Source organism: Hippocampus comes, unplaced genomic scaffold (genome assembly GCF_001891065.2).
Source record: "Hippocampus comes isolate QL1 unplaced genomic scaffold, H_comes_QL1_v1.1 scaffold226, whole genome shotgun sequence".
NCBI lineage: Eukaryota > Metazoa > Chordata > Actinopteri > Syngnathiformes > Syngnathidae > Hippocampus > Hippocampus comes.
Window position 1 is genome coordinate 173,228 of NW_017805477.1, and position 21,218 is coordinate 194,445.

Consider the following 21,218-nt stretch of genomic DNA (forward strand, 5'->3'; position numbering starts at 1 on the left):
GCTGACGTTGCCTCTGCGTTTATTCACCTCTGGAACCTGCCGGCACAAGTCTGTACTGTCATGGATTACACTGCAGGAATCAAGACATATGATGTATATTATTATTCATATTATTATTTTTTTGTATTTGTTTTATACAAATCAGTGGATAAAGGCAAACTAGTGATGATAAAAAAAAGAAAAATCACATGAAATATCTCTATGGACTTTTTATTTCAATCTCTTTATACAAAATGAGCTTGACATACGATATAATTCGTACTCCAATCAATAAAGCATTGGCTTGAATGTATATTTTGATGTCAACCGGCTGTATGCAATTGTCAAGGATTACACTTTGGCCATCAGGACTGCTGAGGTTTGTTCAGCAACACCATGCTGAGTTTCCCCACCATCAGTAGACTTGGAATGCAAGGGAAAAATGGGATTATTTTTGACAGCGAGCAAATGGAATAGTGCGGGCAGTGGCGCAAGCTACCTTGCACCCGCCATTAGACCGGCAGGCATGAACTTCCTGGAGCCGTAGAACCTTTTTCCCATGACACCTGTCAGTGCACCCGATGTAGCTGGAAGACACCGCGGTACATTCAAAATGGGAACTTGTGAAAAAGGAAAACACATGATCGTACAGAATCGTTACCGAGAGACAGCCAAATGTTAGTGGGGTCATTGGAGATCTGATATGCGCCGACACCTGCGAGACCCCCAAAGAGAAGCCCGGCAGCCAGGGAAGGAACACTGCCTGAAAGGAGCCACAATCAAGAGCTCATCGCCTGCATTCGGGATCCGGACATGGGGTATGACTCAAGTAAGCGTATCAGCAGCACTTACCTGCTTTCATATAGCCGACGACTCCCCCCGACGCCACCAGGGCTGCGTATCCATATCCCACCCAATCCACAGACATGTTTGACACCTGCCAAGACCAGTGCGCTCATAATTCGTTTCAATGGCATTAAAATTGCGGCAAAACAACAAGCGCAACAACAAACTTCGACTTATGGAACCGGTTTAAAATGACACTGCTTCGACATTAGGAATAAAAGTTGTGGGGGGCAACTGGATTTTGTCAAGAAGCTTTGCGCAACATTGCCAATGCTGACAGTGGTAAAGGTCATGAATAATGCCGACCTATAGTGACGTAGCCCTACAATCAGACTACAGTATTACAATTTAGATGACATTAGGAATAAAAGTTGTGGGGGGCAACTCGATTTTGTCAAGAAGCTTTGCGCAACATTGCCAGTGCTGACAGTGGTAAAGGTCATGAATAATGCGGACCGATAGCCCTACAATCAGACTACAGTATTACAATTTAGAAACGGTAGTACTTGGTACCCCTTTGGGTTCACATTCAGTCCAGATGACGTACAACAACACTCGTGCTTCAGGCCGGCAATAGCTGCAGGCCACGCGGTGCCTCCCCATGATAAAGGACTTAGACTCCGCTCTCTCTGTCTCTCTCGCTCGCTCGCTCTCTGGTTCCGCCCCCCCCCCCGAACCTAATCAACTCGCAGCTTGGCCCTTTAACGATTGCTCTACCCACTGCCCCTCTCTTCCCCCGCCCCCCAAGCCAAGTCCTCCGTGTGGATCACTGCACCTTTGCAATTTATTTCATCGATTCCAGTGAACGTAAACGCGTGTAAAATGCCATTATCTTCCCGTTATTACAAGCACTATTTGCATTTTGTACAACCTCGCTCGTCTGGTTTGTCCTCTGTCGTTGGTGATACCTCGTTCCCTGGCGGAAACTAATTGTTGTGACACAAAGCTTTGACGAAATGCATGATGGGAATATGAGTTCTTTATGCCAAAATCGAAAAACACACACACACACACACACACGCACACACACTCCTGATAATAATAAGACGAATAAGAATAAGAATAAATATTTAAGTACAGTGACAAAAGACAAACATCCATTTATGCATGTAGAATTGAGCCCAAAATCTGAACATTGATTCTATGTTAGATTTATTTGATCCCACTTTGCAAATGTTTACACGTTGTTCGTTGCATGGAGTCAAGAAACATGACAAAATGACAAATGCAACGTGGTGCTTCGCCTCACTTTTTGGAGCGCAAACTGTACATTTATTTTTAAGCAGAAGATGGCGACAAAGGATCAAAACTAAGTTGCGTTGAGATGCCACCTCAATACCCTTCACTTTTCTGTCGAAGGGGGGCGTTAGAAGACCACAATTTATGCACTTCGGGGTCGCACGCGTTGGCTCAATAGCGATTGTTCACTAAACGCACATTCCGTGTATTAAAAAAGGTAGAAATTTTAGTCAATCTTACAAAGGGTCCTTAAAAAAAATCTTTCATTTTATCTGTAAATATATGTTTAACAAAAACAACTTTCGAAGTCACACCGGTGCTAACAGACACTATGAGGAATACCTGCAAAAACGGCACCAATCCCATCACCAACAACAGTAAAGTCAGTAAAGAGTGAATCCATAAATCCAAAAACATTGTTTGCATTGCTGCTGTAATAATCATTTGAATATGAATGGATACACAGAGTGCCCGAGGTGCACTTTCTGACGCTTATTAAAGACAGCTTGCGGGTTGAGGACGACATCATACGCCTCGGGCCTGGTGAATAACAAGCTCCAGACAAACAGGCTAGATATTCAAATACAGCTATTTAAGAAAGCTCAATACAGTCTCTACTCCTCTAGTTTTAAAACAATATTCACCAAGTTTTTTGACCCGACGAGTAGGGCTTTTAAAATGTCTTTTTAAATAACAACAACGTATATAAGCGAGTGGATGCGCGGCTGCAGGAGAAAGAAAGCATGCAGTGCAAGAGAGGAACAGAAAATGCATTGAATAATTAAGACTACTGTTGTGATAATTTATATTATATTATATTATATTATATTATATTATATTATAATAAATATTTAAAGGTTTGAGCAACAGCACCACGAGCTGTGCGTGTGTGTGTGTGTGTGTGTGTGTGTGTGTGTGTGTGTGTGTGTGTGTGTGTGTGTGTGTGTGTGTGTGCGTGCGTCCGCGTTCACATGCGCGAAAAGAAGACAAGGGGGTGGGAGCTCACCGTTAGCTTCAGGCAGTCTCCGTAGTAGAAATAAACAGTGGCTAAATAAATAATGACGTCACATAGCAAAGAAGTGCAGGAGGCAGTCATGTTTACCTTTTGAGTTTTTCACTTGTTTCATATTGTCTTCTAAAGTGACAAAAACGGTGAGGAAAATTGCATCGTTTTTGACACAAATACATTGGCAGCAAAATGTTTAGTCGTGTAGAATGACACCACCAAATTCATGTCTGAATAAAATATTGAATTATTACTGCAAGTGGTCGGCGACTGATCCATGGTGTTGCGCGCCTCCCGCCCGAAGCCACCCGCGAGAAGATGGGTGCAAGGAATAAATTGTTTTCCAACGCGCGCTCAATAAATGTGGGTAGAACGTTTTCATTATATTATCATAATGTAATAAAATAGGAAGTATTTTTATGTTGTTATATCAGATACACATGTGTATATATATATATATACGCGCGCGCGCGCGCGCGCACACACACACACACACACACACACACACACACACACACACATTAGAAAATCAGCGTTTTTAATAATGTCGATATTTGTATATAATATTATGTGAAAATATTGAATTGATTTCAAAGTGAATCGTTTTTGGCATTTATGATATGCAGGAGGAGTTCCATCTGACTTGACTGCTCTCTGACGACTTCTCGTCTCCACCCGCTCCAACGCGCATGCGTCCCCAGGTGGCCCCGCACCGTTCACCCCCCCCCTCCCCTCCTCCCTCCCTCCCTATAGGCCAGGTGAGACGATCTGGTCCAGGTCGAAAAAAGTAAAAGGTTTTACTTTGAGACCGGAGGCTCTATGAGATAACACCATTCGGGCGGTTTGACCAAAACAAAGTATCGAAAGAAGAAAGAAGACGAAGGAGGAGGAGAAGCATGTCAATTATGGGCAAAATGGGGGAATGGCAGGTATGTGTTTCGTCTGCTTGAAGACAAAGCTACGCTCGTTAGAATGTGCGAAAAGTGTCACAAGTGTCGACTTGTTGTTAAATGGATCTTGACGGGTTTGACTGTGAAATGGTGTCTTTGGGCTTTAGTCCCGACTGACATCTCGTCTTTTTCTCCGATCGCGTGCGGTTTATGCCAAACGTGTTTGTTTGGATCGTTGGGACCGATGTCGTTTCATGTCTAAATCTGCTTGCACATCACATGGCTTTAGGATGGATTCAATTATTTTGTATTCTTTACAGTACCTTTGTTCCATTGCAATTTTTTTTCAGTGAGCGTATTTTATGGTGTAAGTTTCAGGTCCCAAAAGACACTCGCGTGCTGTCATTGTCAGCCAGTTTCGTTGCTTCGCGTCTCATTAATAACAACGACAACAAAAAAAAAGACAGGGGACAAGGGGGTCCACCAGCCCCCAAAAATGTTAATCCAGATTTGAAACGAGAGGGACCAACGCCTTAGAGCGAGAGAGAGCGAGAGAGAGCGAGAGAGAGAGAGAAAGACAGAGAGCGGCGACCTGTCTGCTCACCTCGGGCCCTACTAAGGTGAGGGCGCAGAGGCCGGCGACAGGGCCGAGCCAGGCTACCTTCAGCCTCTCATTCACATGAAACGAGACCGTGTTGTTGTGTTAATTATTGACACACCCCCGTCTCCAAAATTAAGCCTCACAGCTACTCAATGGACCTGTAGAGCCGCCTGGAATGGTTCACTTTTTTTCTCTTTTACCATAACAGTGCAAGAATAGCCTCACAAGGTCCGCGCTCTCAATGGGATTAAAATAACAGTTTGAAAAAGAAAGACTGACGACAAAGTGGGCTGGCTGCTATTTGCATAGGCCTTCTGCTTTGGCAACTTTAGCTGCATTTTCACCTCACCCCCATGCACGCACATAAACGCACACAAAGTTGCAGTCGCATGTGCATTTTGTGTGTGTGTGTGTTTTTATACCTGTGCAATGTCCACTAGTGTTGCATCAACACGGCGATACGCGTGTGAGCGGCGCGCGAGCGCTTGTACGTGTGTGTGTGAGTGTGTGTGTGTGTGTGTGTGTGTGTGTGTGTGTGTGTCAAGGAGAACCTGATTACAGTAAATCGACCCAAGCTATTTCTATACCGGCAGGCGAGCGCGCGCGGGCTTCAATAAAAAGTAGTTTTGGAGCGGAGCGGGGAGCACAGTTGACTGAGTGCAAAAACTGGGCGACACCTTGACTCAATAGTCACCTCAGCGTCCCATGAAAATGCTGTGGAAATTAACTGATAACATAAAATATGAAGATTGCGAGGTAAGGGGCTTCTCTTTGATCGACTGCTATCTTTGGATTGCTTCAAATGTATTTGAAGCATATGCACCACAATTGCTATTAGAGTCTCGGGATGTGTTGTATTGTTATTTTAATGTGTCATTCTTTTGACAAGCGAAAGCAATAGGCTGGGTGTTAATCAACAATACGACGACGCGACTACTACTATTAATAATAATAATCATCATCATAATAACGACAATAGCTATAATAATAACAATAATAACGACAACGACAATATTAACAATAATGATAATAATAATAATAATAATAATAATAATAATAATATCATTTGTAATTATCATTATAGATAACAATAATAATTATATATGATTTTCGATAACAGCACCTTCCATTTATTTTGATTTTTTTCTGAATGAAACTGCATTTATAAACCATTGGCCAATGCCTCCTGTTTCATTTGATCGAAATCGGTGTTCCGACAGTTACTTCCAAAATGCATGCTCAATTTTAAATGACAGTTGATAATAATAAAATGACAACGTGGACCGACCTTTGGATGGAATTGAAATAAATATTTTGACTTCTGCTTGGCAGGTGTTTGAAATGTAGTCTGTTCTGATTGTGTTTTAACGTGTGCAATTTGAGTCGTTAGAGTACGCTGCTGCTAGCGTGCGCGCGTGCGTGTGTGTGTGTGTGTGTGTGTGTGCGCGCGTGTGTGTGACTAAGTGTCGCCGGTGCTGTTGTGGCCATAGACAAAGTTAGGCAGCATTATCAGAGACTTGTTTGAGAGTGGAGAAGCCAGTTGGACGTGTTTTCAAAGCACACGAGCATTGACAGGAAAGGAAGCGCTTAGTGGGGAACGAATAAAAAAAGAAGCTTGTCGCCTTTGCCTCCACGTTGTCGTTGTATTTCTATTCTTTTTTTTCCCCTCTTGATGACCAATATCGCCGAAAACATGCTTGATTTGGCCGCTTAAAAAAATGTGTGATTGGTCAGGAAAGGTGAGGTGAGCAAGCCATCGCAAAAGTTGCGCCCTGCGAGCGAGTCTCGTCTCAGAAGACTTTTTTGTTGCAGGTATTTTTTAAATTTTTTGAGGGGGTGGGGGGGTCGGGGGTTCCCAGTGGATTAATTGAGTCCCATGGAGGATGTAGAGTCTGAGTTGAAAAACACAAGGTCTGGAGGCAGAAATGAGCTCGTCCGAGCTGGCAGATCGTCGTCCTCAGAGGTGCACACACTTTCTTTCTTTCCTTCTTTCTTCTGGTCTACATCTTTTTTTTTTTTTTTTTTTGTTTGGCCTGGGCCCCTTTTCGAGTTCTTGCGCGAGTAGTGAAATCCAAGTAATTAATGACCTTCAAAAAATGTTTAGAATTGCTTGTCAATCCCACAAAATGGTGACCAAGCACTATTTTTATATAAATGAAACTCTCAACTCACTTTAATGTACCGGGACTATAGCTCATTAGCTCTAAGATGCCAAAAGATGGTGGCAAAGCACTACCGTTGTCGAAATGAAGCTCCTTTATTCACATCAACATAGTTGCTATGCGCCAAGATGATGGTGAACATGGTGTCGGCTCCATTTTTTTTTTTTTTTTTTGCTTTGGCCTGGGACCCTTTTAAACCCCCTCCCCTCGCTTCACTACCCTCTCGTTCTGATTCGTCAGAGAGTGAATGTCCCTCTTCTCGTCTCTCGCGCTCTCTCCCTCCACTCCCTCCGTTGCCCCTTCTCTCTCTCTCGCTCTCTCTCTCTCTCTCTCTCTCTCTGATTAGATATTCCGATTCCTCCTTTCAATGGACGTCATTTAAGCGCAGACTTTGTGCCCCTGACTTGCGTCCTCCGTTCCACGCACCACTTCCGACTATTCTTTCTGGCTCACCACCCCTCCCACCCCTCCTTTATTTATTTTTTTTCTTGTCGTCGTTGTTGTTGTTCCGACCGAAGTGTTCGGACACTGCTGGCGCGCCATGCCCGGGCTCTGTTAGGAGTTTAACTGCGAGGAAGAGGAAGAAGCGACTCATATGAGCTCCAGCCAGGGGACCGCAGCGCCGTGACAGCAGCGAAGAAAAGAGGAGAGAAACTTTTTTTTCCTTTTTGCGTGGGGGTTCCCTGAGCCTTGAATCCACCAACGTCCTTGAATACTTTGATTTTCATTAGATCCGAATGAAGGGCAATGGGGATCTAATTTATTAGTTCTAATGGATTATCGCCCTCTTGCCGGGGCACATATCTGATCTGCGGGGCCGTCGCAATCTTTTGCACGGGAGCCTTTTTTTTTCTGGGAGGGAGGATATATATCTATTTTTTTCCCCATTGATAAATTCCCGTTCTCTCCACCGCAAGACACGTTTTTGAAGCTGTAATATCTATTTTTAAAAAAGACAAAAAAAAAAACATCCCAAGATGTTAGTGCACAGTTTTTCCGCTATGGTAAGTTCCTTTCCAATATGACGAATTTAAGTTGAGTACATTTGGTGGTGTGCTGGTGGAGAATTGCGTGAGCAACATTTGCATGCGTATTTGTGGGGAGGGGGGAAAATGTATAAAATATGTATTTTGGCGTCTGGTCTTTTTTGATTTGAATTAATCTAATTTTTGAGATGAACGAATTGTTTGCTTTCTGTTCCGAAATTCTGTTCGCAAGAACAATACGGGCTAGCGGCCGTGCACGCGGGGCTCGCGAAAGGCTTCGGCAACGGGCGATTCAATTTTGCGCGTCTTCTCCTTCCCGCACCAGGACCGCCACGACGGCACCAGCAACGGGACGGCGAGGCTACCTCAGCTGGGCGGCGTGGGCCAGAGTCCCTACACGAGCGCGCCGCCGCTCTCGCACACGCCCAACTCAGACTTCCAGCCCCCGTACTTCCCCCCGCCCTACCAGCCCATCTACCCGCAGTCTCAGGACCCTTACTCGCACGTCAACGACCCCTACTCCCTCAACTCCTTGCACGCCCAGCCGCAAACGCAGCACCCGGGCTGGCCCGGCCAGAGGCAAGGGCAGGAGAGCGGCCTGCTGCACCAGCACCGCAGCCTGCCCCACCAGCTGTGTCGGGACTACCGCCGGGAGGTGCTCCTACCGTCCGGCCACGGCATTGACACGGGACTCTCGGACTCTATCCCAATCCATGGAATACCCCACTCTTTAGAAGATGTCCAGGTAAGCTTCCTTTGTTCGAGTCGAGCGCCGAACCGGGCGCGTCATTCCGCGCGTGAAATTGCGCCGTCGTCATGACATCGGGAGTTTTCTTTTCTTCTTTCTTTCTTTTTCTTTTATTTTATTATTATTTTTTTTTACTTTTGTTAAAGCAACACACATTGAGACACGATTGGGAGTGCGTTTGTTTCCTCGATCTGCCGGTGTCATCATTTTCTAGTTATTATGACAATGTGCGCGCTCGCTTTGTGCAGTTAAATTCATATCGTCTCTAGAAATGGTCCTTTTGGGGGGATTTAATTCTTTTTGGAAATTATAACGCACATTTAAATGCCGCTTAAATACGAAGGTCATTTTATTTCAACGAAAAGCTGAGACACAATATGCGTTGTTTTTATCGTGTACGCGCCGATGTTTTTTTTTTTTAATTTTATATTATACAAAAAAAGAAAAAAAAAGAAAAGAAACAAATGCCGCCATGACTAAAAGCCGTGCTTCTCAGGGAGAGGCGTCTTTAATCGGAAACAAACACCGAGAAATCTTCTAATTAGTTCATAGGCCTTTAATAGGCTGCTGTCGTAATTCTTATTCGGTCTCGATTTGAAGTTGCCTGATGAGCGTGTGCCTTTGTGTGCGTGTGCGTGAGATAAGAGGGCGGAATTAGGTCAGGATTATGGGGCGACGCAGCGCCGTTATTTAAGTCTGACACTGTCTGCACTACTGTGCTCCTTAAACATTTCGAATGGGCTCCACGTATTTGTGAAAACACCGCAAGGTGTGCAGTACTAATAGGAATAAGAAGAAGAGGAAGAGCCGGGTACGAGCTTTGTGAAATGGCGTTTGCGTGGCTGATGAGGCTTGGACGCCCTTTGTGGCTAAATGTTCTCTTTTTGTGCATTTCTGTCACAGCCTGTTGAGGATCAAGGAATTCACATTCCCGACCAGACTGTAATTAAAAAAGGTAAGCAATTTCCTCCGCGATAAATCGCGCGTGTTTCTGCAAGTTTACACACACACACACACACACACACACACACACACACACACACACACACACACACACACACACACACCATTCTGCTCGAGAGAACTCGATGCCGTAATGCCCGACTGATCCTAATATGCGCTAGCCTATTTTTCATTACATGCTTTCCAAGTGCATCAAACTGGGCTGCACCTCCCCCCCACCTCTTCCTGCCCCTCTTCGTCTTTCTCGCTGATGGAATTTACTGTCAGCGTTTCACATCATGCGCGCACATGAATTGAGTGGGGCTGGTGGGCTTTGTGGGGGCCCGGCGCTGTATTAATGGCCACTGGATTCGCTGGTTGGTGGAGGCCCAATATAGCGACAATCACGCTTGCACGGTCCAAATACTCAAAATGGAAGTCGGTGACGGCGGATGGAGCGCGCGAGCATATACACCCTGGGCCCCGCTGCGTTGAAGATGGGAGCGTGTCGCTCGGAAAGGGGGAAAGAGGGGCGTGAAAACGCACTTTGGTGTAATCACAAGCGTTTGGAAATCTAGTTTCAAGCCCATTGAGTTGGATTATGCTGCTTCTTTTATATATGTCTATAGATACTGTATGGGTGTGTGTATGGTGTGTGTGTGTGTGAGATGCAGCAAGGAGGTGTTTTATTGTTAATGCGTTCTGCCAGGACAAATTGGAGCTCCCCAGCAGCGTTTTTCAGATTCCCCCCTATTCGTTTTTGTACCGCGCTATTATCGCTTTTGTTTTTATTCCAGGCTCTCGATCTGCAACATGATAATTGGCCTCTTAAATGTGTAATCTCAAGAGTTCGTTTGACTCCCATTGTCTCTTTTAGGCTCCCCTGAGCCACAAATGTCACAACTGATCCATCCAAAAGCGCGCACGGGCCCTCTTTGTCTCCGGTTACTGCATGCGCGCATGCACCGAAACAGCGCGAAGGACAGTCAGCGTGTCGCGTCGAGGACCACCATCACCACCACCACCTTATTTCTCTTATTTGGGGCTTGAAATCACACCTCCTCATCATCCTGTGATCGCAAAGATGTCAAAATATCGGCATAATGGCTTGTTTGCGTCATGACGTCATGACTTCCAATGGAAGGCTCGGACGTTCCCTTATATCACTGTTTTTTTGAAGTATGATTTTTTTTTTTTTTTTTTTTGGCGCGGCAAGGCTTCTGAAAGGATACACGTGCTGCTCTCATTTAGTTAAGGCTTTGCATTGCATGAAATTCAGTGAGCACGAAACGCCCTCTAAGCCCACCCCGCTCCCTCGGCCCTCCTAGGTCCAGTGTCTTTATCCAAGAACAACGTCTCCGGCATCCCCATCAACAAGGACGGCCTCTTCGGCGGAGTGGTCAACCCGAACGAGGTGTTCTGCTCAGTTCCGGGTCGCCTGTCCCTGCTCAGTTCCACGTCCAAGTACAAGGTGACGGTGGCTGAGGTGCAGAGACGCCTCTCACCGCCCGAGTGCCTTAACGCTTCGTTGCTGGGCGGCGTGCTGAGGAGGTGAGGAATAACGATAATAATAATAATAACAACACTAATAATAATAGTAAAAGGTGGCCCCTTTTTCTCAACATAGGCCAGCTTTCTCTCTCTCTCTCTCTCTCCCTCCCCCGTACCATGAATAATTAAAATCGACCAAGCATGACACCTTGCTGCCGCATTTAAAGCAGGAGGGGTGTGTGTTAAATTCCATATTAACTTGCCCCTCTCTCTCTCGCTCTCTCTCTCTCTTTCTCTCTCCCCTTCTCTCAAATTAATGGAGGCTGTTTCGAGCCCGGCTCTATAGGCCCGCTGAAGGCATTACACATGAAAACATTGGTCTCTGGTGAACTGTCGACTGAAGTGCTGCAGCCTGGAATAGAGCTGCCTATTAACTAGGGCTTTATTTATTCATTTTTGCACAGTATTTGTCTGCTAGTGAGACACCGGGGCTCATTTTTCGGGTTTATTAATGGCAGGTTTCCCAAGCGGACTCATTTGAAGACTTCCATGAGAAACGTGCACGCTTCACCTCTCGCTACCCGACCTTGCTAACACGTGCAGTGGCATGACGCGCGTTCCATCGCTGAAATGTTACTGGACAACCCTGAAATTAGCACAACAAATGTTGCTCGGAAACCCAATTAAGGGTCAAAAACAGATTGGCCGCCGGAGGTCAGTTTGAACCAATTTTTTCTTTGCTTTGGTTGGGTTTGTGCAAAACAATCCTCAAAATGAGTTTGTTTTGGACAAAAGCAACCAAATCATTGGATCACGTGTCGCTTGGTCCCCCTTTAAAAAATAATATTTTCGACCTGACATTTTGGGGAAGCTGATGATTAACGTCGTTTGGATTTTCCTGGACGGCAAACATTTTTAGGCCCCAACTCTTGTGATTTATTTATTTTGATGTCGCCAATTATCAGTGTGTGTATGTGTGAGCCCCCTCCCAAAACCCCACCACGCTGAACGCGTGCTTTATTTTATTGTTGTAGGGCCAAGTCTAAGAATGGAGGGAGATCCTTGAGGGAGAAGCTGGATAAAATCGGCTTGAATCTACCTGCGGGCAGACGCAAGGCAGCCAACGTCACCTTGCTGACGTCACTAGTAGAAGGTGAGTCGAGCTGCAGCAAATCCCGTTTTAACACGCGATACCAGGTGCTGGCTTTTTATCCCCCCGCCCCCCGCCCCCTTCTGTAGCTTTCCCCCTTTTCCTCGGTCTGTGTTGAAAATCAGCATATGCGCTCATGCGTGTAATGTGGAGCGACTTTGCCTTGCAAGTAATAAAGCATGAAGGGTGTGCGTGTGCGTGCGCGTGTGCGTGGACAGTGCTGGTAATTCTCGTGGCTTTTCTGCGGCCCTTGCAACAGTCCCAAGTATAGGTCGACGACTGGCCTACTTTTGCCGCGCGCTAGGGGGGTGGGGGTGAGGGGGGCGACTGCGCGTGCGGTGTTAATTATTGGGTGCTGCTCGTTTGTTGGGTGCCGCTCAGCCGGTTCACCGCGTGGACGAAAAGTCAATTGATTTATTGCTCCAAACATTAATAACGTCTCGTTTGAATGGCACTTTTGCGCAGCCGTGCCGCACGCGCGTTCCAAAATCCAGCGCGTCTCGGCGAAGCCTGTTTGGGCAGGCAATGCAATGCGTTGGTTTGAGCAAACCGCACGGTGCTCCGCGGGCCTCGTTATTGGGCGGGGTGCGGTGCACTCGCATGAGGTGGTGCTCCGTTGGTCCTAACGCAAGAGCCGTCGTTTTGCTTGTCTTGTGAAAGAGAAAATTGGAGGGCAAAAAAAAAAACAAAAAAAAACGCAGATGTGGCCGGGAGACCGACAAGTGTACAGACTGGAGTTGAGAAGGGGTTGAATGCTAATTGGCGCATGCGCGCTTGTTTTGGGAATGAAGGCGTTGGGGCAGCAAGTGCCGCGGGAAATGAAAAGCGATGACTTGGAGGGCGCTCCAAGTGACACTGAATTCGAAAGGCTTAAATACACGTGAGTGAAACTCGCTCACCTGTATACCAATGGCTTCTGGAACCTTCGTTGCTAATCGATGACACGGTGCCTAACGCGACACCCGCTCTATATTTCAAGCCACTTATTGTTCACCTGCACACGAAGGCTCTCTCGCCGCACCGGCAGGAAAAGACGACACAAGTGGAACATTGTGTCTTTTGGTTTCCTTCCTTCGGTCGGGATTGTGTTTCGTCATCATGCGCGATGCCGCTCACCTATAAATGCTTTGGATTGAATTCCATCACAATCGTGCGTGTGAACGAACCGTTGCGGGATTTGATGTCACCGTACTTAATGATCGGCCAACGCGTCCAAGCTCATGTTTTTTTTTTTTTTTTTTACTCCTCCCTTTGCATCTCTGCTGTCAGGCGAAGCGGTGCATCTTGCCAGGGATTTTGGTTACGTGTGTGAGACCGAGTTCCCCGCCAAGGCAGTAGCTGAATATGTAAACCGTCAGCACTCCGACCCAAACGAACAAGTCCAAAGAAAAAACATGCTACTGGCTACAAAGTAAGTGCACTCTGCTTGAAAGGGCCCGCGGCTTGACGTGTTGTATACGACATGTAGGAAACAGCTGCAGACATGATGCAAAGTCTTCAAAAAAATTCGGGCAAAGTTTGAACCGTGCTAAAATGTAGACGCTGCATCATAACGTCTGCCATTTGAGTTCCTCAAAATCAGCAGCCTTCGATATTAGGGATACAAATTAGGATGCGAAAAACAAAACTGAGCATGGGTAATGATCATCTGATATTGAATTTGTGAAAGAAACAACAACTACAAATCCCAGCCCGTGAATGCATTTTATTTAGGACGCAATCTCGTGATGCAAGATGAACACATCGATGTCGTGTTGGGATTTCTCGATCACGTGATATTTCATTTGCATTTGTATCCGAACGGGCCGTTTAAAATTTTTTTTTTAAACAGCCAAATATATTTGAAAAGGACCACGTGCATCGTGGCGGGAGCATTGAATGATTTTTGATGACCATACAAGGCAAGAGCAAACATTAATTTAAACGTATTTAAGGCCCAATTAACCCGACGTATTATTTTTTTATTCCTGTCGAAAAAACCTCACAACAAAAATTGTACAAAGTATAACACACACACACACACACACACACACACACACACACACACACACACACACACACACACACACACAATGATAGCAATAATATAATAAGTGTATGTCACTATAGTGGATAGGCCATGTTGTATTCAGTTTGAAAGGGTGAAAATAAAATGAAACCAACATTTGCATTAAATGTAGCTATATAACACGAACAGGGCATTTATTCAATTTTTTTGGACAAAAAGGAGCCGAAAATAAATCAATATGAAAACAATAATAATTGCAAAAAAAAAAATGTTGATGCACGTCACTTAAAATTGTTATTTGCATTTTGGCTTTTTGTGTACCACAGTGAGAGAGCAAAAGAGAGAGAAAACGAGACTTCAAAAAATCTTAACTGTAAAAAAATGGAACAGGTGCAGGTCACCTGATAGTCCCTCAGAGCGAAAAATCTCACACTGCGCAGCAGCCCCCGAGTCCTCCCTTTTTAAAAAAAAATTCTACATAGATAGATGTGCATTTCCACGAGGACACGAATTAGCATGGTAACAGGCCATTTGGCGTTGTGTCTCCAAAGGCAAGTGTGCAAGGAGTTCACGGACCTGCTGTCCCAGGACCGCTCGCCGCTGGGCAACTCGCGGCCGCAGCCCATCCTCGAACCGGGAATCCAGAGCTGCTTGACCCACTTCAGCCTCATCTCGCACGGATTCGGCACGCCGGCCCTGTGCGCGGCCGTCACGGCCCTGCAGAACTATCTGACCGAAGCCATCAAAGCCATGGACAAAATGTACCTCAACAACAACCCCAACAGTCACTCAGATAACGGCACTAAAGGCGACAAAGACGAGAAGCACAGAAAGTGATACCCCCGACGCCCCCCCCCCGCCCCCCTTTCTGCATTAAGGGGCCAAATCCCCCGGGGCCTCCTCTTTTTTTTTTTTTTTTTTTTCCCACCTCTTTTTGTCTGGGCTCTCCCCCCCATCCAATATAAATATTATAAATACTATTGATAAAGTCGTGCCACTTGCTGATCTCGCGCCATGTTTTCTTTTGATTAAAGACGGCCAATTTTGGGATTCGCTGGGAAAACGAGTCAAGAATCTTCCAGCGGCTGTATTCTTCTTATTGTTGTTCGAAAAAAAAGACAGAAAGAAAGAAAAGAAGAGCTCCGGCGTGTGGAAGAGGTGTGTTTTCTCACAAAAGAAAACGTCCGATGGTCACCTTCTTTTTCGAAAGAGCTGCAAGCAATGGACTGAAATCCAGCGACCCATTTGAATTTTGTGAAACAAAAAAAAAAAAACAACAACAAAAAAAAGTAAGAAGAAGAAGCCCAAAGATGGACCAATTCTTCCCTCAGTATTGTGAATAATAACTTGGAGAAATTCAACAGAGCTCCACGTCATGACTTCAAACTCTCTTCTCCTTCTCTCTCCAAGCGACCGACTTGAACTTTTTTTAAAAATTGCAACACGATTCACGGTTATATAAGGGAATCAGTGTTCATGTATGTATATATTTATTTATGTGTAATTTAATGGGAATTGTAAATATGGTGCGTCTGTTGAAACTTTTTTTTTTTTTATTTATCTGGTGCCTCCTGTTTTAGTGGGTTTTAATATTCGGTTAGCTCTTCATGTGATTTAATGGTTCTTAGGAAGAAAAAAAAAACAAAAAACAGAAGTTTGGGGTCTTTTTTATTTGATTTCTCTGGGATATTTCAATTCAGCCCTCTTGTAGCATGTTGAGGCGACATTGAAGCAAGTGAACAAATTGAATAGAAATACAACTTCCGCTTCTCTCTCTCTCTCTCTTTCTCTCATCTTTATTCCGTTTATTTGCTCATTTCACACCCCTGAGGAGAACGTGTTTTTTTTTTGTGTGTTTCTATTTTTTATACAAGATTTTATGTGTCGTGCCAATCAGAAATCACCTCCTGTTCTGTCTTTGAAGCGCCATAAAAGCAATAAATGGATTGTTTTTGTTTTTCTTTGAAAAAAAAAAAGTTCCAAACACGTTATTGGGGTCTACCTAATATCTTGTTCTGTCTGATAATGTCCAAAAATCAGAGGCGATTTTAGCTGTCATTGTATAGACACGTGCTGGCAATAGTTCCCAATGCCTGTCGATGTATTATATTCCTTTGTTGCCCAGAAAAAAATAAATATTTGATACGCTTCATCTGTACTTTATTTTTATTCATTGCTTGATTTGAATGTTCTTATTTATTTATTTATTTTTGCTCTTTTCTCCTATTGTGAACGGCAACAGTAATTGAGTTGAAGCCTCCCTTGACGATATGGCTTTTGCGATACGCAGCTGAACTCACAGTTTCCCCTCAAGTATAATAATAATAATAATAAAAATAAAAAGAAAAGCCTTCAGATTGGTATGCGGGCCTGCAATGAAGCATATAGAGTCGCGTTTGAAGCGTGCACAAGGGAGGGGGGGGGCCCTCTGGGGTGTATATACAGCCCTGCTGGTCTGCTGCATTGTTGGAAGACATGCATCAAATATTTGTTATGTTGCTTGCCTCTCGGTGTATAATCACTGCCGTCGTGTGAATCTCTCTTGTGTGTGTGTGTGTGTGTGTGTGTGTGTGTGTGTGTGTGTGTGTGTGTGTGTGTGTGTGTGTGTGTGTTGCTGCTGCGTGTGGCCTTTCGGCTTGATTGGGTGTGCAGAGATGCATGCAAACCCGTTGCGTAATATATCGCTCATCCTTATCAGGGTGAATATTCCGCCGAGGTGCTCTCGGAAATATTTGCAACTTTAATCTGGGTTTGGGCTTTATTTTAGTACATTTTATTTTGCAGGGGATTTAAAAAAAAGATATTTCAGCATGTCCTTGGCATGGTTGCGACGTGCTGCATTGGAGCAGGTGAGGCATTGTTGTCAGTCATGGGCTTGTATTTTTGTTGGCTCCTCTCCTCACTTTTGTGTGTGTGGGATCCTGTCCTCGGGCACAATAGAGCTCGCTCGCTCGCTCCCTCATAAAAAGGGAGAAGAGAGAGAGAGAGCGAGAGAGAGAGACAGAGAGAGAAAGAGAGAGACTAGCCGGCTGCTCTTGTTTATGGTAAACAGTCACTTTATAACCACCAACAACAGGGAAAAAAAATCGGATTAAACGGGTAATATTGTTGAATAAATGTATCAGCGGCCAAGTTGAATTGAACATTTGCAGGGTGAGACCGGCGCGCTAGAAATATCGAATCTGGAACAATGCATTGCACCGTCCGACCCCCCTCACAGGGGCTACACAATTGCAATGACAAATCAAGAGGATGGCGACGTTTGGGTGATTGTGTGACCAATTTGGAGCGTTAAGGAAATCTCCGATCTTACTCTCGTGTCGTTTGCGTGCACATGCAAGTATCAATTCACGCGCCCGCCCGCAAATGAAGATTTGGATGTCATTTGATTCGACTTAAACAGGTGGAGGTTCCGGTTTCGAAGGATTTTCAAATAGCCGTCGATAAAACAAAGTGGAGGAACAAAACGAAGGCGGTCGTGTACTTGCACGACTCCCTCGAACGAGTCAAAGCGAAAACACATTTGCAAAAATGTTCAAAAAAAATGTTCAAAAAAAAAAAAGCGAGCGATCAAAGCAAGGCTGTGTGAGGTTGATCCTGCTTGAAATTCATGAAGAGATGACAAATATATATTTGTCCACAAAGTTTCCAATGCGCATTCGACAGTAGTCAAGTAAGTAACTAATCATGAGAGCTGCGACTATTTTCAAGATCAAAGAAAGTACGAAACACATTTAAGTCAGCCACCGTGCAGGCTGGCCAATATTTTACAAATCAGTCGTTTAGGTACGTGTGTGTGTGCGTGTGCGTGTGCCTGTGTACGTGTGTGTGTGTGTGTGTGTGTGTGTGTGTGTGTGTGTGCGTGTGTGTGTGTGTGTGTGTTTTAATCGCCTGTTCATTGTGCACACCACACTTTGGCACATTCCTTTTTTTCTGGTCACAACGTATTCGGATGCTGCTGCAAAGCTTGCAAGTGGGTGTCACGCGTGGCCTCATTAGCCTGCAGCGGCCTCGCCGTTATGTAGTGTGCACTGTACCGCTTGCAGGCGCTGCCTCGAACCACGCACGCGTGCACGCCAACACGCTTGTATGATGATGATGATGATTATTATTGTATAGTTCCTGCAGACTGCTGTCAGGCTTCTTCTACTTTCTCCCTTTCATAATTTTGCTGCTGTAAATTGGGAATTTCTCCATTTTGAGAAAAATAAAGGTTTGCTTATCTTATATTATTATGATGATGATTATTATTATTATGATTATTATTATTAATATTAATATTGTGACTGTTGTGAAACGCCGACTGGAATGATATCTGAGCCCGGGTGTCCTGATAATAGCGCAAAAAGTATTTCAAAGCATTGGAAAAAGATTTGTATAGGAGAATATAGGCCAAAACAGGTAAGGAAAAAAAAATAAAATAAATCGCATTCAATAGATGAACTCAGACGACAATCACAAGCAGTCGTCTCACTTTGTAATGCATTCGTTGATTATCATTGTTATTTTCATGAAGCATTCCAATTCCATAATGCATACAACTTAATTTCACCAACTGGATTGTAGTCTGCTGTGGCGAGCAACTGCACATATAGGGAACGACCCCTCGCCAACGATCTCAAACGTTGTCAAATGCAAAGCTTGTTTGTCAATCAAACCTGCTTATTGCTGTCGCGTTTCGAAATGAGATTTGAAGGAATGCCTCGGACAAGAGGAAGACTTGCCCTCAACCACATTTGATACGCCCATCGGTGCAATCGAATGACGGCATTTGAAAGTTGTTGCAGTGAAGCGCAAAATGAGCTAATTGTCTTCAACTCTGACATCGGCCGTCATTTGGGGGTCTAGGTGTCCACCAAGACCCCCCCCCACCCCTCCGAGCCCGGGCCTGACCCCCTTTTGGGCCCCTTGGCCGGGGCTCAGAAGCCAAGAGAGGTCAACGACTCTGCCAAATCGCTCTTGATTACGTGAGACATTAGCTAAGCGATTAGAAAACTTTAAGTGGCTTTGAAGAAACAAAGTAATTGGCGCTTGCCAAAAATTATTATTATTATTATTATTATTATTATTATTATGAAAAACGACTCATGCAAATCAACGTTCAATATGATTCTGCAACATTTCGGGCTTTATTATTGTGACTATTTCTTGTCTATTATTTACGAACACTGTCGTTGTCCAAGCTTTGACAATTTCATGACAGCTTTCTCCCTCAGCGACAGTACCAAGAAAAAAAAAGGGGAAAAAAAAAGCAGATTACAATTATGTTCTCTTAATGTCGTTCAATTTTTAGTTTCTCCGGCCCCCCCCCCCGTCCTCTCTCTCTCTCTCTCTCAGCATCCTCTGCAGTCAGCCAGGGGGGGAGAGTGTCGCCCCGGGCCAAACATATGCTTCTTTCCATTGCACTAATCCAAATGCAGCGTGGAGGAATAATTGCTCCAGTGGCCGTGGCTTCGCTGGGTCTTTGTCCCTCACTGGCTCCCGTCATCCAGGCACACGCCATCTCAATCAACTTGCCCCCCCCCCCCCCCCCCCCCCCCCCCCCAACTCCCCCTCAGCTTTTGCTCACCCTCCGCACACTCTTTTCGCCCTAAAAACAAAACAAAACCTCACTTCATATAAAAGGCCCCTAACACACCGTCAGCATTCAATATGCTCATATTTGGGAGTTGAAAAAACCAAAAAAAAAACCCTTCTCATTCATATTGACAACGTTGCACTTTGGCAGCGCGCCTTGTTGGCAAACACGTGCATATAAAGTTGTTTTTTTTTTTTTTTGCCCGTCACGTCAAAGGAAGCATGCGTTCTCAATAATACTCATGCAACGTCTTACTGCTTCCACTGCCACTAACATCCATTTACGCCTGCTTTTCCGAGCACTCGAGGGTCGCGTCTGCATATTCGAGCGGCAATATAATGAATCCTCAATCAATTAAATGATTGCTTTTACTTATTGGCGCTTTCCGTACAAATTATGAAAAAAAGTATTTCAAATGGCAATAAAATAGTCTAGAAATAGCTCAAATAATACCCTAGAGACACTTTTCTAGACACTCGAGGTCACCGCGTGAACATTGATGAACAAAAAAAGCAAGACGGCAACAATCACAATAACACAGCCGCAAGAATACATTTCATTCTTTGTTCTGAAAGTGAAGTTACACACAATCAACTATGTAACTACTAAGATGAGATAAGATATCCTTTTTTTTGTCCCACACTGGGGAAATTTACAGTCTACAGCAGCAAAATTGGGGGGTAGAAAGAAGAAAAAACAAAGTGTTTGCATGCACAAAAATCAATGTTTCAGACTACCAAGTACTACGAATAAGAGCCACCACATGACTCATCATTATAGAAACATCCTTTGAACGTATTTAGACCGTCGTGCATGATTAAAACGTGTCAACTGACGTCATTTTCTACCGGAAGCGATTCAAATGATATCTCGTAGTTTCGCACCATTTGAATCACGTGCAACCGAGGTCCGAAATCCAAACGACTACGATTCAGCGACTCCTGCTGATTTATTGTCACGTTTTTCAGCACTCGCGGTCATAACAACAAAAAAAAAACACAAAAAAAAAAACGCCACACAGAAAAAAAACAAAGGCAGTAAACAAATACTGAATAAGAAAAAACCCCCCCACACACAGAAAAAAAAACAAAGGCAGTAAACAAATACTGAATAAGATGAGACATTCACGCAGCCTTGAAAAGTGGAACTGTAATCGTTCGTTTCCCGGTTGAGTAAGTGTAAGAAAATGGATGGGTTATGCACGTCCGTTGCAGCCCCCCCACCCACCCCCTTTTCTCGAAAGGGACGCTCACGCACAAACACGGACACACACTGCGGCTTTACTGTCTGCGAGTCAATGATGAAAAACGACTGGCAGCATTTGCGAGGACATTTCCAAGCCGAAGAAATGGCACAAGACAGAGAAGATTTGGGAGGCGTGCGTGCGTGCGTGCGTGTGGGCGTGCGCGCGCGCGACGGGTGCACGGATGTCTGACTGAATTAATAGACATGATAATTTTGCACCGTTTCACATCGTGAGCGATCTGTTCCATCACAGCAAAATCAAAGGGTCACCGCGCAGCTGTGGCAAAGCCCGAGCAGCTATTATGAAGTTTGATGATAGACCCCCGCCCCCCTCCGTCACCGCCCCC

General features: G+C 44.7%; 2 protein-coding genes across 5 annotated transcripts; one reads left to right on the plus strand and one right to left on the minus strand.

The window, feature by feature from the left end:
* Positions 1 to 194: 194 nt before the first annotated feature.
* tmem14ca (transmembrane protein 14Ca) lies at positions 195 to 1,794 on the minus strand. Its single transcript, XM_019875559.1, has 5 exons — positions 1,697 to 1,794; positions 832 to 916; positions 641 to 742; positions 479 to 566; positions 195 to 402 (listed from the first exon to the last, which is right to left on the minus strand). Exons 2-5 carry the CDS (start codon positions 905 to 907, stop codon positions 345 to 347), a joined length of 324 nt encoding a protein of 107 aa, XP_019731118.1. The 5' UTR covers positions 908 to 916; positions 1,697 to 1,794; the 3' UTR covers positions 195 to 344.
* Positions 1,795 to 3,842: 2,048 nt separating this feature from the next.
* tfap2a (transcription factor AP-2 alpha) lies at positions 3,843 to 16,198 on the plus strand. 4 transcript variants are annotated; one of them, XM_019875565.1, is made up of 7 exons: positions 3,843 to 3,999; positions 8,035 to 8,454; positions 9,361 to 9,412; positions 10,728 to 10,950; positions 11,925 to 12,043; positions 13,310 to 13,451; positions 14,600 to 16,198. In XM_019875565.1, exons 1-7 carry the CDS (start codon positions 3,967 to 3,969, stop codon positions 14,883 to 14,885), a joined length of 1,275 nt encoding a protein of 424 aa, XP_019731124.1. In that variant the 5' UTR covers positions 3,843 to 3,966; the 3' UTR covers positions 14,886 to 16,198. The 4 variants fall into 4 exon arrangements, with proteins under 4 accessions (XP_019731124.1, XP_019731122.1, XP_019731121.1 ...); XM_019875563.1 differs by lacking the exon at positions 3,843 to 3,999 and adding an exon at positions 5,178 to 5,317; XM_019875562.1 differs by lacking the exon at positions 3,843 to 3,999 and adding an exon at positions 6,073 to 6,524.
* Positions 16,199 to 21,218: the final 5,020 nt, after the last annotated feature.

Coding starts and splice junctions, on each gene's coding strand:
- tmem14ca (XM_019875559.1), bottom strand. CDS start 907: ATGTCTGTGGATTGGGTGGGATATGGATACGCAGCCCTGGTGGCGTCG. Junction 743..831: donor CGTCGGCTATATGAAAGCAG/GTAAGTGCTGCT, acceptor GGCTCCTTTCAG/GCAGTGTTCCTTCCCTGGCT. Junction 567..640: donor TAACATTTGGCTGTCTCTCG/GTAACGATTCTG, acceptor GGTGTCTTCCAG/CTACATCGGGTGCACTGACA.
- tfap2a (XM_019875562.1), top strand. CDS start 6,438: ATGGAGGATGTAGAGTCTGAGTTGAAAAACACAAGGTCTGGAGGCAGA. Junction 10,951..11,924: donor CTGGGCGGCGTGCTGAGGAG/GTGAGGAATAAC, acceptor TTATTGTTGTAG/GGCCAAGTCTAAGAATGGAG. Junction 13,452..14,599: donor AACATGCTACTGGCTACAAA/GTAAGTGCACTC, acceptor GTGTCTCCAAAG/GCAAGTGTGCAAGGAGTTCA.